We start from the raw sequence: 18,818 nt of genomic DNA, 5'->3' as shown, positions 1-18,818 counted from the left end.
TGCAGCGTGAAACTGCAGGAACTGGTGAAAATTAGATGGGAAAAACATGGAAGCTAATAACAGAACATCAACATCACACCTCCTAAACTTGTTTATCACAGAAAACCCTGACTTGTTATGTCTCTCACGGCCCCTGAGCTCATAATCCTGATATTTCCGATGGCCCAGAAAGACCTGCTGCTGAAGGGAGACGGGCGCTCTCGAGTCGAGCCTGACCGATATATCACAAGACTGATTATCAGGAGACATTTATCAAGATGTAGAAGTAGATCAACGTTCCACAGGCTTCACATTTATGTGCATATTTTCTTGTATTCTTTGTATTTGTATCTATTATTTCAAATGTTTAATTATCAGTTACACTGACTTTTAAACTTTACTTCTGTGGCACACAAACACACATAAACCAACTGGATAAAATGAAAGTTTTATCTGACATGACAGTAAAAAAAAAAAAAAAACCTTTCTGGCTCATTAAAACCTCAGCTCTCAACATTTCTAACATTATTTTAATATTGACGTGACTGTTTTTTGACCGTCTGTGCGATCGCTGGTGGAGAAGCGAGGAAGGATGCAGCAGCCGGTGTAGTCGAGAACAGACTGCAGCGTCGACCAAGTTGTGTGAACAAACTCTAGTTTGAGTTTGACCTTAAACAGCCTTGATGTTAAGATTCTGCTGCGGGTGTGTTATTTTTAGATGAAAGTCTACCTCCTCTGTAATAATACATTACAATTTGACAGAGCTGAGTTGGTGCTGGTGCTTGATCTTTTCTTCTTCACGAAGACGTTTTACAGGGTGTGTGTGTGTGTGTGTGTGTGGTTTTGTTTTTAGTATGACAGCCGCTCAGTTGGAGATGTCACAGGAGCGCACGTGAAGGAATGAGTGATGCTGCCAGAGAATCCTCAAAAGTCTAAAAACTGCCTTCAGCCTGCGGTGACAGACCAGAATAAGATCAAAGTGAAGGACTGTGAGGAAAGTTTCTGAGGGACTGCAGAGCCTCCAGGTTTTCCGTCTGGGTCGGCTCACAAAGCTCGTCGTGGTGAGTCTCGAACTTTGGACGCATTATCATCCGAGTGCTGCGAGCTGTTCCACACATCAGTCAACGTCAGCCTCACTGGCACGTTCACGCTGTTTAAATTCTTAAAAGAAAAGCTCTGAGAGAAGGGAGGAGCAGGGAGGAACAGCAGAGGAGTCCGATCCTGACTGTTCTCGCTCGAAACGTGAAGCCTGAAACGTGCTCCGGACTCTGTGGAAGTGTGCCAGCATCATGAACAGACTTTTATATCATACTGTAATACTGACATATAACATCATACAGTAAAAGAACACCTGCACAGGAATGTCTGTGTTTGCTTTTCCACCTGACAAATCAAGGCACTTATCACGCTGACACCACAATCATAAAATAATCATACAGCAGTCCTGCTCGCTGGTTTGCATCACTGCCAATTTTTCACTGATTTCTAGCATTTTAGAAACCAAAACAATTAATCGAGAAAATAATCAGATGATGAATAAATAACAAAAGTAAACCTACGTCGCAGCCCTACTTGAACCCTTTGGAGCCAGTGGTGACATTTCACAGTATGTTCACAGAAGATCATGTACCATTCTAGTTTTAGCTGGAGCACACTTCTACTAACGTACTGCAATCAAACGGATGTCGTGTTCAATGTTGGCTGAGCTCTCCCTCTTCTCTGCAGCTTCATACAATGAGGTTCAGCTTTAAAGGACCACGCTGTACTCGTGTGTTTGCAAATTTTAGCTGCTGAACTAAACGTTGTGTATACTCAACACTCTGAGTTCGGACTGAACAGTTTTAGATTTGTTCTGTCTTTGAACAGCAGGGAAAAAAAAGCTAAATTTCAGCTCAGTTGTTCTACCATGTGAGAACATGTGAACCCTGATGGGACCTTCCAGCACACTGAAAATGCAACTATGGTGCATTTTGTTGTGTCATAGAACATAATCCAAAAACAACCCAAAAGGCAACACTTTTAAGGAGATAAATGCAGGAAAAGACAGATACTGACACTGGAAATCAGCATATAGCAAAATCAGATGAGTGCGGCCTGGACCATTGTTCCTGCTCCGTTTCTTTGTGTGTTCAAACATCAAACAGCAGAGAAGGTAAATAAGTGGCAAAGAGCTCAGGTAAATGCACCATGTTTGAGCTGAAGCTACAGGAACCAAAACCAGATTTATCTCCCTCTGGAGCCAAACATCTCGAACCTGGCAGGATGACAGCTTACACAACTCAGCAAACAAGCTACTTGTGAGCGCATGTGACTTTTGTTTACAAGGCCCGCTGCTCTTTTAACCAGGCGGCATGAAGCTCGGCACGGTGCATTGTTCCACTGTATGCCACGTAACATGACACAGAATAACCAGGTAGGAAAGGTGTGATCACACTTAAACAATTTTGAACATTTGTTTTGACCCACTGAGAGGGGCAGACGGGTGGAGTTTATCACAAAGATGCCACGGGGGGACTTTCCAATCACAGCAACATGAATTACTCTGAAATGCTCTTCTGTGACTGTGGTGCTCCCTGTGTTATAATTTGTGGTAAACCTCGCCCACCTGGCACCTGATCCAACTGCAACAAATCCCACCACGAACATGCATCAGCTCAGGTGTTTGACGACACACACACACACACACACACACAGAAATCTCACCTTGAAGTTTCCTTTTATCGGCCATGACTGATGACTAGGATGATGTCTTCATGCCTTCTTTCACTGTGGATAAAATAAAGTTTATTATTTGACAGTGCACAATTAAAAAACTACAAACACTGCTGTACCTGGACATTTGTGACATAGTAACCCCCAGAATATATAAACTAAAACAGTTTTTGGAAAAGGATGTGATGTAAATACGCAGGAGAGAAGGAAGCCAGTTGATCTGCACTGATGGAAGCAGCGATAAAAGATGGGGGGGGGTTATGGACATACAGGGAGAGATGTCATGTTCAACTAGCTGCCCTGCTGAAGTGTCTTTGAGCAACACATTGAATCCCTGCCAGATCCAGAGGTGCTCCCTCACACACTTTTACTCTGTGATGTTCAACGTGACCTCTTTTCCTACACCTGCCTGCTCACTGTCCACCTCACATGATGAGCTCTACTATTTTCTACAACCCAACAGGACAAGTTTGAACCTGTTGGATTTAATGCTCCTCGGTTCAACACACTTCAGCGACACGGTGAGGAGCCAGGTTATGATCTCCACTGTACTGAATCAGCTGATTTTTACGGATTGACACCAAAACCTGACGATAACTTACAGGTGATGAATCCTTTCCAGCAATCAAACTCTGGTGGGAAATATCTGAACATGATATAATCTGTTTGACTAGTTCAGCACAGAAATAACAAATATATATCATCAAACACCAAACTGGACCACAAAATGAATTACCTGCTGCCAGCAGCCGCTGACAGTCTTATGATTGTTTTAGGGTGGAGATTTCCCTTCAGTCTGAGACACTGACATTAGTACTAGTGATATTGTTACAGATTATAGTAGAGCAGATTATAATTAGGTGAGCAGGTAGAAAATGTGTGACAACGGTGCTTTATATGGACATATTTTTAACTTTTATGGTGTCTTTAAATACTTTATAACTCGACTTCCAGCACCATCAAAGTTTAAGAGTCTGCAGGTATTCGTACTGTGCTGTATAAACCCAGTGGAACTTAAGTTGTTCTTCACATTTAATCAGTGCCTTCTTTAAGCTAAATATAAATTAAAGTACCTCAGCCTTAATAAGAACTTCACTAGCGGTTGCAACAGAACAAAACGCATCTTTTCCTACATGCAGCTACATTAAAGCTGCAGGCTGCCTACAGGTGCAGGTAAAGAGCCTTTGCCTGAAGCCAGAGACTGTTTACCTGTAAATAGAAAGGGAGCACTTGATTTGATGCACAAGGGCAGATGCTACGATGACAACATGTGTCAATATTGAACCTGATCAATATCTTATTTAATTGTAAGGTTGGTTATCGTTTTAAACCTTTCCACATTCTTCCGATAAAACGCAAAGCTCTTTACAATAGCCTAGTTTGAAGAGTATAAACTTTCTACAAGCTCTCAATGTTAGACGCCTGATCACGGGCAGCTGTACAAGAACAAAAAAAATGAGATTACAGCAGACAATCAATACCAGCTTCAAGAGGTTTATAAATATTCAATATTCAGTGGTCTGGACACATTTCTGTAGGTCAGCTGTGATGTTAAAAACCCTGAACTGCTTCACTGTGGATGACAAAGGTGTGATACTGCAGCTAGAAGGGAGGAAAGGAGCAAACTTCAGTGACATTTCTTTAGACATAATCTCAATTCTGTTACTGATTTTAACAACAGCAGTTGTCATATCACAACCTCACTATGGCGTCATGATGATTTCAATCAAACATCACAATATTATCACAGTATTCTGAAAGTCACACGCATCAGTCCCGGCTGTGGTCTTAAGAGCATCTACCAGAAAGGATAAAAACTAATATTGGGAAGCGTTTTTCTGATCTCAAAAGTCACCTAGTGTGATTTGTGGACCTCACATGTGCTGGAATGATAAAGCATTGAATAGCATGTTGTTCTATTTAGCATGCAGTGAAGATAAAGCAACAAACAACTGTAAACAGAAGACTACGACTACGACTGTGAACAAATCTCCCAACAAAAACAATAAATAAAATCTAAACTACATGACAATTCAGTGTTGTGAATCTGCATATTATTTTGTGTCCTTATAATACCAGTCGTTTAATATTAATATATATTGTGTATATTTACCCCAATCATTTCTCAAATATTCTGTAAGATTTTTCTTCATTTTCTGAAATGCAACTTGCACAGTGTGAAATCACTCATTGATTTCTGCCTGGGTTAACAACAATAATATAAATAAGAATTGAGGAACAATTACATTTTGCTTCTCCGTTTGTGGTTTAATAAGACTCTTCCGAAGGACAAAAGTCCCTCAAATAAAAACATGGAGCATTGAAAACATGGAGCATTGAAAACATGGAGCATGAAAAACATGGAGCATTGAAAACATGGAGCATTGAAAACATGGAGCATTGAAAACATGGAGCATTGAAAACATGGAGCATTGAAAACATGGAGCATCGAAAACATGGAGCATGAAAATTATGGAGGATGGAAAACATTAGGCATTGAAAAACATGGAGCATTGAAAAACATGGAGCATGGAAAACATGGAGCATGCCTAATGAAGGCTCCTTGCTTGCTGTCTGTGGAAGTTGTTTTCTTGTGATGAGAGAAAAAAAAGCCTTGAGATCTTTAACTGTGCTGACTGTGCACAAAGCTCCTGCTGATGCAGGAAGAATGTGACGATCAACCTGCTTGACTGAATTTAACTTCTGAAATACTGATATTATTTAAACAGAGGAGTCAAATCAGAGGTTAACTCACAATATCAACATTTTTTCACATTTTAAATTTGACCAAAGTCAGTCTGTGTGAGATCATACTCACTCCAGAGCATATACTGGGATGGCAGTTTTTTAGGTCCACTATTGAAATGTGTTGTGTTCTGCTAAAATTTGTTTCTATATTTGTTTTCAACCCATTAACTGCTCACTGATGATTAAATATTAGTCACTTCTCAGTATAAGTAAAGGCATGAGTTACTGCAGGGCTGTGGCATTAGCCTCTTTAAAACATTTTAAACCAAAACATTAACATTATAACTTTCATGAAGGTGGGATTTGCTGCAGGGTTTTAGCTACTTGCACCTGACACACGTGCAACTGAGTGTGAATGCAGATAAATATGTGATTAGTTCAGATCAGCTGATAGTAAAATAGTGTAGTGGGATAATATAATTGCTGAGTTTGCTTTTTCTGTGGGATTTGTTGAGAAGAAAAACGCTGATCATTGTCAACTTTATGCACTAATTTGTTCATATCAAGACATCCTGATGGACCAAGTATTTAAGATGCTGACCGTGAAACTGCAACGTCCCCTGTTCAAGTCCAGTTTGTTTCATGTCCCCGTCACCGCTCTACTGTCCCTGTCAAGTACAGCTAAAAAATGCCCCAAAATATTTAGAAATGTACAAAACACCTTTCAAATACCACCCACCCTGTTTGTTACTGGTATCAATGTGACTGATGACATTAAAATATATATTATAAAGAAATCTATGGCCCTACCTGTAATTATTTAAACCAGATAAAACTACTTTTTGACTGCTCTCACGCACACTTGAGATGATTTGTGTATTTGTCTTTATTATCTATGGTTTCTCTGATGTTTTGTCAATTCTAAACACTGAAGAAACATTATTTTACCTACATTTTGTCAAGTAAACTTGAACTCAGACACAATCAGTGTGAGCTCACCTGCATGTCCGTGTTCTGTCACTGCATCACAGGTTCATTGACACGACTTTCGTTAGCTAAAACCCGTCTAGATTAGCTTTAGCATTACTTTTTCGGACAGGTGCACATATCTGCACTCAGACATCCGTTTTCCTGCAAACACATGTTCACATTGACCCCTTGAGTTTGGACCAACTGGAGACACTTTTACCGTGTTTCTCGAGCTTTTTCTAGCCGAATCTGAGCGCTGGACTGGCCGCGGGAACCGACCGACCAAACAGCCATGCGGTGTTTCCGCACCGAGGCACAAACATTTGTTAGCCCGGGATGTTTATAAACAATGCGGGCATCATTAGTGGCAGCAACAGCCTGTGGGCACCAACATCCGAGCGGATCCACTTCCAAACAAACTCCGTACGCAAGTTCCACACCGCGGCTCAGCAGAGGAAGTTGGGTTTTTCCGTTTTAAGCTAACATACAGACTATAAGTTGGTCTGTTGTCAGTGTAGAGAGCTGCAGTTTCCCACCGGCTGCGCTATTTGATGTGGGAGACACAATTTGGAAAGGGGAGAGAGGCAGAGGGAGAAAGGGGGGGAGGCACATAATTTCATCAGTTTTGGGTCTGCAGCCAGTTTACCTGGATTTTTCCGAGTTCCGATTTCTTCTCTCAGTCGCCCCACTCCGGTAAATCTTCAGTGATTCAGAATAAAGGCTGTTTCTCTAAAAAAAAAAAATGTCAATTCTTCTCGCTAAACAATCACTCCGCACATCCAAGATGGCTACCAGGAACACCTCCTCCTCGGATGCCCTGTTGGACAGGAGTCCCGCCTACCTCTCTTGTGATTGGTCCTCTGCGGCCGCTCCCGTACTTCTATTCGCCGGTGACGGCTGTCTGTCAACAGACGCTAGTTTTACTACTTCCAGGATAACTCCCGCTCTGATTGGACCGACTGAAAGGTGAAAGGGTAAACTGAGTTTTGTTTTACACCTCCTCCACTACTTCCCCCCGCCCTCCTGTTGGTCGCAGGGTATTCTGGGAAATTGAGTTAACCTCTGCCTTATCCTAACGGCTAAAAAGCTCAACAGATTTATGATTAATTAGTAAATTAATTAATTGATTAATTAATAAACTGTTTATTTGAGGAGGTTATCGTTTGTTTTTATTTATTTTTTTCAAAACATTAGTTGATTTTTACATTATCTGCTCTCACTTTCATCAGTGTTTGTGGTTGTTGTTCTGTTATATATGTTATTAGTCTGCTATCATAGTTTAGTGTTTATATTTTGTCATTTGTTCTGCTCTTGAAGACAATGAGATGCAGTTGAAAGCTCCAGAAAAAGCTTGTGGACCTTGCGTTAGAATTACTGCGCTTACATTCACATATTTTTATTCCAGATGAACCATCTGTGCTTTATAAACTTTGATTTGGTGTGATTAAAAACAGAAATGAACGTACCACAAGAGATGGAGAGGGAGGAGGTCAGAGTTCAAGACAAGGAGAAATGCTGAAGTCAATGATCTGGTTTTCTCATCAAATTAAATGATAAATAGTAGCTTCTTTTTAAGGTTTCATTACTAGATAGTCTAAAATTCAAAAATGAATTGCTTGCAAATTAACATTTGTCGTAGTTTAGTGTATTTTTTCCTGACAGATCAGCAGCAAAAATGTTCATTTACTTTGTTTTGTTCTTTTTTATTGTGTATGAAGTGCGTTATTTTTTACCTTTTCACCTACTTACTCTGATTTTAAATAAAGTTTTGTACTATTAACTTTCTATTTTAACCCTGTGTGCTTCAGTGTGGAAATAAAGCAGAACTGCTTACATTTGTAGTGAATGGGGGCATGAGGTCATCCTGCAGAGACTTTGATTCCTGCCTGTAGATACACGTTGCACATTGTCAGCAACACCGTGGTGTTTCAGTTCCTCTCATCCCGAATGTCGTTGTTCTCATGTTGAGACATAACAAAGTCATTTAAGGAAATGAGATTCATAATTGATTGTTTCAACAGTTTGTTGTTTGAGCAGTTTTGAACCTGCAGGCACCGACCCTCATTATGATTCCTGAAACTCACACGTTTATAGTTGACCTGTGTGCTCTGGCTGTCAGGTGGATGTTATAGTGATTGATGAAAACAACCAGTTATTGATCAGACTTTAAAGGTTTCACTGTGCAGACAGATGCTCGACTGACCCCTCCTTTACCCTCTGTGGTTGCTGCACCTCATGCTCTCTCTTTTTCATATATTCCAGTATTGACCCACAGTGTACAGAAAAAGAGTACATTCATGTATTTCTCAATAAATACTAAATGTTACTAATGACAGATTTATCTGCTTTAATACATATGTATTAAATTAGCTTTAACATATTTCAAATGTGTTCAAAGTCTTACTTCAGCAGCATTATTTACACCATATGGTCAGAAGAATGAGGACACCCAAAGATGTGCAGTGGTGGAAACACACATTCAGACCCTTTATTTGAGTCAAAGTACTAATACCACACTGTAAAACACTCTGTTACAACAAGTAAAAGCATGTAAGTATAATCAGGAAAATGCACTTAGAGTATCTAAAGAAAAAACAACCAAAGCAGTAAAATGTCCCTGTGACTGTTCTGCTGTTCTATCTGACCTCATCAGATTACTGTGACTAAGTCTTCATGTCAAAGCAGGATTTTACTGTTGGAGCTGTGAAAATAGTGAGAAATGTGGTGACGATGAGGCCAAAGTGACGCCTTCACAGTGTTTGTTTAGTCCAACCAACAGTCCAAAGCTCCACATTATTACAAATACATTCAAATCATTCAGATCATTCAGAGGAAAAGCAGCAAATCAAACATCTGAGAAGCTAAAACGTCAAATGTTTTTACAGGAAAAACCATCATCAAAACAGTTGATCATTAATTTCCTGTCAGCTGATTCATCAACTGGTCCTTTCTGGAGTACTTGTATAAACTGTTCAGTAGCTTTATTTTGTGCCCCATACTTGTACTTCAGAACAGTACTAGTAAATGTAGTAAGCTACATCCCATAGCTGCATATGTATTAGCTGAAAACCTCATTCCAAACCAAACCATGAGCATCAATCTGCTGCTTTAACAGCCTCCACTCTTCTGGCTTCAGTCTTTGCACCAGATGAACCTGCTTCAGGGATTTGCTCCCATTCACCCACATGATGCCCAGCACTGATGTTGGTGATCAGGTCTGGCTCACAGTCGGTGTTCCAGTTCATCCCAGAGGTTACAGGGCTCTGTGAAGGCCAGTACAGTTCTTTCACACCAAACTGGGAGAAAGCATTTCTTTCTGGAGCTGCACAGGAGAACCGTCATGTAGAAACTGGATGGAGACAAACTGTTGACACAAAGCCGGAATGTCTGCTCACTGTCTGTCTGCTGCAGCATGAAGATTTCCCTTAACTGTCATGACGAGGCCTGAACCAAACTAGGAAAAACAGCTATATACAAATAAACAGTAAATAAATGTATTAAAATCTACAACATGAGCTCTGCATGCCACCATGAATGGAGTGAAATGGTAAGTTCTTCTGGGTCAGGTCTCCTATAGTGATTTATGAACAATTTCATCAGGTTTTATCAGTCCGGTCAGTGAGGAGCTCACTTTCTCAATAGTTTAACAGCTGAACATGTGCAGTACTCATTTCTTCCACTGGATGGCACCACCGCCTGCAAGCTGCTATAAGTAGCAGGATGAAAACTCATAGTACACACCAGTGTTACACTCTGACATTTCTCATTTTGTTCAGCAGATCTTGATCATAAATCATGTATTATCTTAAATCACTTCAGCTGAATTTAATTGGCTCACATTGCTGCAGTTAACGTCATACAAGCATATAAATGCATGAAATGTGAAGTTTATATCATGTCTGAGCCAGCAGCCAGTATGATTTTTCTCATCTTCTCATTTGAATGCACGACTCAAAAGGCTGAATTAATACATTTATTTACACCCTTCATCTTTTCAGCATCTCAAGAATCGAGTCCTGACTGTAATAAACCCCAAATAATCACAGATTTAAGGTTATTTACTCACTCATGAAACAACATTTCAAGCCTTCTAATAACACAGAAAAAAAAATACCATCAGGACACTCAAGGGAGATACAAGACAAAATAAATCTTCTTCAGTCGTACACATTAAATGTACATATTTAACAAAATAAACTACAAAATGCTGTCACATATTAATAATGAAAATAAATATTCTCTCTCTTTTGATGCAAAACAAAGATGAAACTCAAGGCCGGTCATTTTGTGCTCGAGGACATTAGAGTTCGCATTATACACTGAACCTTGTAGTTAATGTGCAATCAGTTAATTCCTGAGGTAAAGCAAAAAGTAACTTCAGCTGCCAACGAAAATCACTGTCGTCAATACAACTGAACAACAGGAAACAATATCCCGCCGACTGTAACAGCCGCACAGGAAATCAAACAAAATATCACAGAGAGTTAAATAAATACAGCAGCTTGTTGGCAGAACTAATCTTTTCATTCTGACATTACTTATGCTTAAAATAAAAGTTGAAAAAGTGCAAAAAAAAGAAGAAAAAACGAAGAGAAAACTCAGTTCAGTCCTTCCTCTTCTCTCCTGCTGCTCAGTTTCTGAATCTGTAGGAGATCGGCAGCAGCTTGTGGGTCTTCTTCATGGTCTGGACTTTGGCGTGCGTCTGGTCGTCCATGGTCTTGTAGCACCGGCGGGCGTAATCCAAAAGCTTCTCCTTCGACGCCTCGAACTCACCGACCTCCGCCACCTGCAGGAGATAAGGCTGTTAACGTGACCTACAATCCTGCGCTGGGCGGACGACACCGAGAGGTGGTGGTCAACAAAATGACATTTTCACTGAGCAGCAGAAACAGGTCAGACCTTCTCTGGTGCCACCAGCAGCAGCTCGGCGATTGGCGAGGTGGAGGCCATGGTGTTTCGGTCAACTCCGTGGATCTGGAAGGCTCGGGACATGCTCCTCACCCGCTGGTAGGTGGACAGGATCTTCTTATAACGGATCAAAACCCCGTCTGGGTCTTTAACTGTGGAGGAGTAACGAGAGGGCAGAGAAAGAGGAGGGTGGAGTACCGTGCATGAGAAAGAGGAGGAATCTGAAGCACGTCCACAGCGCTGCATCAGCACTGGAGCTACACCCATCACCATCCTGCAAAAACACTCTGGCTTAGTCGTATTTATTTAAACTGACCACCAAGTAATTGTTTTGGGTGGTGCAAAGCTCAGGATGCAGCAATGGTGCCCTTGCAAAATAGCGTCTAGGCGGGAGGGACTTGTTTTGGTGCAATATTTGCTCGTGGGGAGGCGAGCCCGGGCATTAAAAGCCCCTGCAAAGGAAAAGGTAACAGCTGCTAGCTTGTTTACATCTGTGTCATTAGCAACCAGGTTAGCATTAGCATAGCAGACAGACGTGCCTGAAGCAGACTGACACCCACAGTCTACACCCGGTGAGTCAGAGTAGAGCACAGACTCTTATCCTGTAAACGCAGCATCTTCCTTTTTGGAGCTTGTTTTCATGCTTTCAATGTTTAAATAATTAACTGCATGTAACAGGTGGAGGAAGGCGTGGTTGTGTTTTCTGCCTCTCACCTCTCTGTCTCTCCCTCCCGTGGGTGATCCTGAAGATCCTCCTCATCTTCATCCTCGGCTCTCCGTTGGATCGCCCTCTGCCCTTCTTCTTTGAGCCCTTCTCCACCGCCGAGTCGTCGTCGTCCTCCTCCTCCTCCTCCTCCTCCACGTACTCGTCCTCGGTGTAGTACTTATCCTCCTCCAGGTGAAACTCCTGCTTGACTGCAGCCGCGAAGAAGAAGAAGTTAAGCAGGAATGAAAACTTTACGTTTACATGCAGGAAATATTCTGCTTCCACAATATTCCTGTTGACATGCAGCGGTGCAGTGAGCAAACGCAGCCTCCTCCTTTCATTCATTCAACCAGCATTGTTATATTTGCACATCAAGTATTTCATGATGTTTTTGTCTTTCTGACCAGAATTGAGGGCTTTTCTTCGTGCATGTATCTCTGCAGCAGCCCTGCAAACCGCTGGTTCGGCAGCACACAGAGCTGATAGTGACCAGGGACGAGGTTGTGTGTTGCAAACTGCAGCAAAAACCTCAAATGAGATGCATATCCTGAACATAAACATGTGCAATGAATGCTCCTCTCAGCACATCCCACATGTCCCAATCTGAAAATGCTCCATTCAGATTAGCCCGAGTTCATATTTCTAACACGACGACGTTCAGCTGCGATATTTCCTCACCGGGGATGGTGGTGCTGCGGCGGGTCCGGGGTCCTGGTCCCTGAAGGCGTTTGAGGGTCATGCCAGACCTGGTGGTCATGGGGGAGGGAGGCGAGGGAGAGCTGGCGGGCTGGACCTTCACACCACGCTGGGGGTCTCCACACCACTCTGTCACTGTGTGGGATTAAATAAACACTGCTGTGAGGTGCACACGTCGCAACCAGATACACACAAAATGATCAATAACAAACTTTATATGAACAACAATGAACAGAACAAATAAACTCTAAATAAACTTGTTAATTTAAAAAAGCGTGTGGACAAATGTTTGACAAATAACATAATAAATGAACTCCTACGCAGGTGTCATTCACAGAAATGTTCAGAATTTCTGCTTTCCTTTGACTTTCACCTTAAACATGTATGATTATTATATTAGTTTAATTAATTATTCTATTATTAGTATTTAAACTCTCACAGCTCAAATGAACAAACAGTGGAAATGATGAAAAGGTCGAAGCACCTGCAACATTAAATTACTGCTGACATCAATAAGTGACTCTTCAAAATGATCATTTCACCTTTGATGCTTCATTAAATTTGATTGTTGAATAAGAAAACCTGCACGCAGGACTTTCAGTTTAAATAAAGAACAAACTTTATATTATTCTGATCTTTTAATAAAGGCTTTAAATACTGTCCTAATATTTCTCTGTACTGTTTGTACTCACTGTAGTTATCTGTATTTCATAATTCCCCAGAGGAATTACATTATTCTGATATTGACGATTTTTTAAAATTTTCTCCGAGTTACTCCTCAACAAACTCAAACACGACTCCTCACCCTCTGGACTCCTCATGCTGACGATGAAACGGTCCAGCTGACAGCGCAGGAAGTTGCGCTCCTCCTCCAGCTCCTCGATGCGCTTCTGCAGCCAGGCGTTCTTCTCCAGAGCGACGTACAGGTGAGCTCGCAGGTTAGACACCAGGAGGAAAGGGCTGTACTGAGAGTGAGGAGGCTCCTGCACCACGGGCTCTGCAGGAGGGGAGGAGGAGAGGAGGGGCGAGGAAAGAAGAGGAAGGAAAAGGAGAAAGGAGAAGAGGAGGAAACGAGGAGAGGAGAGAGGAGAAGAGGAGAGGAAGGAAGAGGATAGGGCAGACAGGAGGAGGGAAGAGAAGGAAAGAGAAGAGAAGAGGAAGGTAGAGGAGAAAAGGAGGAAACAAGGAGGAGAGGAGAGGAGAGGTGAGGAGAGGAAGGAAGAGGATAGGACAGACAGGAGGAGGGAAGAGAGGGAAAGAGGAGAGGAGAAAATAAAAGAGATGAAAAGGAAGAGGAGAGGAAAGGAAAGGAAAGAACAGGGGAGAGGACAGAGGGAAGGAGGAAAGAGAAGGAAAGAGGAGAGGAGAAAATGAAAGATGAGAAGGAAGAGGAAGGGAGAGGAGAGGGGATGAGAGAAGAGGAGAAAATAAAAGCGTTAAGTTGGAAGATAAGGATGGGAAAGCAAATGGAGGAGAGAGGAAGAGTGAGAAGGAGAGGAGGAAACAGAAGGGAGGAAAAGAGGAGAAATAAGAAAGAAAGAAAGAAAGAAACTGTTCTAACACGATTCTACCGAAACCAAAGCTGAACAATTAAAAAATGAATCCAAATATATCATCAAAGTCACAATATGGCCCAACGCAGATCTGATCAGATTTCTGATAAAGAAACGTGATCGTGTTCTCCAGACGTTAATCAATAACACTGAGCGGTGGTCATGTGTCGTAGACGTGGCGTACCGTCCATCATCTGCTGGCCCGGGTTCAGGTGATACACAGGTGGTCTCTCAATGCTCTCCTCCAGAGGAAAAGAGACCTCATAGGCATCCAGATACAGACCTCCACCTCCTCCTCCTCCTGCTGCTGCTAATGATGATGATGATGAAGACTGGGGCATGTAGTGCTCTGACAGTCACACACAAGACGACAGAAATGAGAAATGATCAATTTTTATTGATTTAAAGTCGATGAAACAGGGTTTCCCATAGAGATTTACAGCATGAAGCTAGGACGCCTCCTCTTCAGGCTGCCATCTGCTGATTAAACTGATCACAGAGCAAGGTGTGCTCCTCAGAGGCCACAAATGAGGTTCAAAAACCTAATTTTCTCCTCCCAACAGCCCAAAAATCAACAATATTTAGTTCATTTCAAATAAGATGGAAAATCCACACATGAGAAGCTGGAACCAGAGAATGTTTCACATGTTTTCAGTGACTTAAACTATAAATCAAAGTCCAAAGAGCTGTTTCAGCTCTAATAACAGCTAATAATAAAGTTAATAAAGTTGTAGCTTCGTCAATAAAAACAAAATCCAAGGCAATAAACCAACAAAGCAGTAAAACAGTCATAAAACACAGAAAACAAGATGGAAACTAAAATCGATTGGTTTATCAGTAATAAAGACTATAAAGAGGCCGTTTAAAAGCAGGAAGTGATTGATGAGTGTGGCCTTTTTATCTCTTATTATTGTGATTGGCGGTTATTGATCACAGTGAACGCATGGATGTGCTCAAACAGGCTGTTTACAGGAGCCTCGGCCCGCTGCTCAGCCTGGATTCGCCATTTAAACGTCGCTGTTACCTGGCGGGCTCGCATCGTCTCTGCTGGTTGGAGGATTCATGTCTCAGGTGAGCTACTGATGAGTAATAACTCCGATGTTTGGACGAACTCGTTATTATTTGTCCTCAGCGCTTCTCTGTTCGGTTATACTTCTGTAATACATCCTGAAACGACCCGCAGCTGCTGCTCCACATCTTCAGCCGCAATTACCTGATTATAAGTGGCCTCAACGGGTGCAGCGCGCGCGCGTTCGAGTGGTTCGCACATGCGCACAACGATGGCGCTCCTGTATCAAAAAAAAGACGCTTTTTCAGCGGCTTGTTTGTGACTCCGGAGCCGAGCTGAGACGTTCAGCTGACTCTCACGAGCGTGTTGGAGCGGGTTCAAACAGCCACCGGAAATGTGCCACCTGAGGGCGGGGCGCAGGTGTGGGTGGAGAACAGCCAGGAAGGTAAACGCGGAAGTGAAGAAAAAGTCCGGGGAGAAAGTTGAGAAAGACGATTGATCGAGATTTTTATGCCTCTGGAGGAACTTCAGGAAAAGTGAGTGGAGAGAAACGTTTCCTGTGAGTTTATTCCAGAATCAGGTCGGAGTCTTTGTCGGAAACCGTCTCACCTGGGTCAGGTGGCTCTCTGCAGCGACTCCTTTTCAGGCTAAAGCGTTTGTTTAAAACTCTGCGACCCAGGACTGGAACTGGTTCAGGTCTGAATGTCAGATCACATCCTGCCTGGAAACCGTCTCACCTGGACAGGAACGAAGTACATTTACTGCACCTCAGTACCTGTACTTCATGCAGCTTTATGCTTTTACTCCATTACATTCCAGAGGCAAATATTAGACTTTTTACTTCATTACTATTATTTAACTGCTGTAGTTACTTTATAAATGCATATTTTATTTTATCATCCGCATATGATTATTGTCATTTATTTTGATAATCGTTTGTCATTTTTTTAATGTTAAAACATTTAATGGTTCCAGTTTCTCGAATGTGAGGATCCGCCGCTGTTTCTTTTAACTACTTCAATATTAGAAATGTATTTTTAATAGTTTTGAGGTTTGGCTTAATGTTTTGACTCTGTTAGGTCTGAAGAAATGCTAAAATGAGAAAAATGAGCTCCACCTCCACCAGCTACAACAGCAAAATCCTGCTTTTACATTAACACATGGATCATAATGATATTATTTTATCTTAATAATGTATTTAAAACATTTCTGCATTGAGTACTTTTACTTTGAATACTTTAAGCACATTTGCCTGATTATACTTGTGTACTTTTACTTGAGTAGCGCCTTCAGTGCAGGACTTAAAGTGTGCACATGAGCTGAATTCCTCCTCCACCACTGTCGTAAATGGACAGAACACCGTCAGTGTGTGATCAGCACGGCGTTTCTAACACTAATCATTGATCAATTGATCGGTTTATTGACAGATAATCAGGTCAAAACTTTGAAACTACTGACGCCTTCACAAGCAGACTGAAGATACTTTCAGATATTTTATAGACTAAACAGAAAATAGCTCAAAACTTCATGATCTAGTTTTTAATTAGCTGATTCATTGATCAATTAGGGGTTTTACATCTTTCTATCAGTTTCTTTGCTGCTTGTGTCTGCAGCCTTGACTACCTGCTACTGATTTGAGCTGCATGTTATGATATGAAAGGTGCCTTGTAAAGAAAGATGATTATTCTTGTCTGAGATCAGCTTCATGATGCGGTCTCAGACAGGATTTGGACTGCTGATATTTGGAAAATTCTGGATGTTTCTTGTGCGAGTTTTCAGCCAAATCAGTCAAACTTCATGAAGTTGACTCCATAGCTCATGTTTTGAACTCGTCTTTTGTGCTGAATTTTGACCACTTCTGTGCCAGAAATAACTAAAAACTGTGTTTCTCCCAGCATTTTATTCTGCAGCAGGTTGAACAGACAGACTGAGATATGATGGACAGTAAAACTTGTATTAGCTTCCCTTTAAATCAGGATAAAGCAGGTTTTATTGCAGCTTGTATCGACTGAGCTGATCAGTGCAGTTTGATGATGAGCTCATATTGTCCTGATGAGTTTTCATGTGTTTTTGTGTCTTCGTCGTCTTCTTCTTCTCTCGTCCACAGTTTGGTTATGGCCCTGTGCGACGGCCTCTCCCACTGTAAACTGGCTCTGGCCTTCGCTGTGCTCATGGACTTACTGGGAGGAGCCGCCCTGCTGGTGGGAGTCTTCGCCCCACTGGAGATCAGAGGACAGGACTTTGGAGACTTACTGGTCTATACTGGTATGAAACAACCGTCCCAGTCTCAACTTGTGATCGACACGAGCAGTGGGATGGTTTTAAATATGATGAAAAGCATAAACTAGAAAAGAGGAAGCAGATAAAAGTAGAAGAGAAGACCACATTCAGTCTTTGGAGGGCGATGAGTTTGTTTTTATTGATGCATAAAGTTCACGTGAAGCAGACGGTAAATAGTTTTTGTGACTTCCTTCATTCGATCTGGTGTTTCAATTTAAAATCTTGAAAGCAAACTGTAAAAATGCACTAAAGCAAGAATATATATTCACGTAATACAGGGTTTTTTCTGGGTTTTATTCCCATTAACGATGACACTGTCAACACATTTAGCTCAAACATCAAGTGAAAAGGAATGAACTGTATTTGTGTTTACAGGATGATATAAACATGTGAAAACATGCAAATGAAATCAATCAGGACATAAAATGTGAAACAAGAAAGAGAAAACAGCAAAAATAAGATAAAAATATGTCAGATTAAAGACCAGAACTAGTGGAAAAAGTGAAATAAAGTTATGTTTGAGTTGTCATGGTAATGTAGCTGGGCTGCGTGGCCTCAGACTGATGACTGGTCTCCATGCAGGAGCTCTGTTCGTGCTCACGTCTCTGGCCGGATGGGTGTTGTGGTACAGCGGAAACATCGATGGCCTGACGACGCGGAAGGAGCAGGGACACATCGGCAGCGCCGTCGACCGGCTGGCTCGCAACCTCAGCCGCAAGTTCCGCACATACAGGAGCCAACGCTGAGCCGCCGGGAGGAGGACTTCAACGCCTGGTGATGCCTTCGCTCGTCAGTATTAATATTAGACATAGAATAAAGCTCCTAAAGGTTTACTTACACCTACGACTGAAATTCACAGAACGCTGTTACAAGCACAGAAACGTTTCAGGTCCAGATGTGCACCTGCTGTTCTGTCACATGGGTGCGATTTAATGTCTTAGTATGATTCATGTTTTTATTTGTTGTCGTGTTTCGATGTGACTGACATTCAGTAAAGCAGTGGTCTCATGGTGGCTTTCAATAAAAACCTTTTTATATATGTTCTAAAATGTCTTTTTTTAATCAGATTGATTCACAACCAACTGCACTGTCCCTTTAAAACAGACACATAATCATATCCGTGCACATTATATTCTGTGCTTCAGGAACATCAGCCAACTGTCCTGTTGCTTAATATCTGTTTGTGCACATGTGATGAGGTGGAGATGCATTAATGCAACATTTAAAACAATAAAAAATGAGTTAAAAAAAGACAAAGATGACACAGTTATAGTGTTTTACAGTGAAATAAGGCGATTAAAAGTGCAGCAGAGAAATC

General features: G+C 41.6%; 3 protein-coding genes across 4 annotated transcripts in view; 1 reads left to right on the top strand and 2 right to left on the bottom strand.

Moving 5' to 3' along the window:
- Positions 1 to 7,078, bottom strand: part of cnot3b (CCR4-NOT transcription complex, subunit 3b) — a 33,990-nt gene extending 26,912 nt beyond the window's left edge. For both annotated transcript variants that reach the window (XM_041955624.1, XM_041955625.1), the window contains exons 1-2: positions 6,995 to 7,078; positions 2,683 to 2,745 (exon numbers count right to left, since the gene is read on the bottom strand). In XM_041955624.1, the coding sequence (XP_041811558.1) occupies positions 2,683 to 2,707 (25 nt within the window). In that variant the 5' untranslated portion in view covers positions 2,708 to 2,745; positions 6,995 to 7,078. The remainder of the gene's footprint in view (positions 1 to 2,682; positions 2,746 to 6,994) is intronic.
- Positions 7,079 to 10,409: 3,331 nt separating this feature from the next.
- Positions 10,410 to 15,434, bottom strand: LOC121619903 (coiled-coil domain-containing protein 106-like). The gene is made up of 7 exons (XM_041955843.1): positions 15,236 to 15,434; positions 14,396 to 14,560; positions 13,464 to 13,655; positions 12,641 to 12,793; positions 11,971 to 12,171; positions 11,248 to 11,408; positions 10,410 to 11,134 (listed from the first exon to the last, which is right to left on the bottom strand). Exons 1-7 carry the CDS (start codon positions 15,273 to 15,275, stop codon positions 10,979 to 10,981), a joined length of 1,068 nt encoding a protein of 355 aa, XP_041811777.1. The 5' UTR covers positions 15,276 to 15,434; the 3' UTR covers positions 10,410 to 10,978.
- Positions 15,435 to 15,647: 213 nt separating this feature from the next.
- LOC121619919 (transmembrane protein 238-like) lies at positions 15,648 to 18,563 on the top strand. Its single transcript, XM_041955860.1, has 3 exons — positions 15,648 to 15,756; positions 17,328 to 17,485; positions 18,083 to 18,563. The coding sequence occupies exons 1-3, from the start codon at positions 15,731 to 15,733 to the stop codon at positions 18,244 to 18,246; spliced, it is 348 nt and encodes a 115-aa protein (XP_041811794.1). The 5' UTR covers positions 15,648 to 15,730; the 3' UTR covers positions 18,247 to 18,563.
- Positions 18,564 to 18,818: the final 255 nt, after the last annotated feature.

Source organism: Chelmon rostratus, chromosome 16, assembly GCF_017976325.1.
Source record: "Chelmon rostratus isolate fCheRos1 chromosome 16, fCheRos1.pri, whole genome shotgun sequence".
Classification (NCBI taxonomy): domain Eukaryota; kingdom Metazoa; phylum Chordata; class Actinopteri; order Chaetodontiformes; family Chaetodontidae; genus Chelmon; species Chelmon rostratus.
This window is presented reverse-complemented; position numbering and strand designations above follow the sequence as displayed.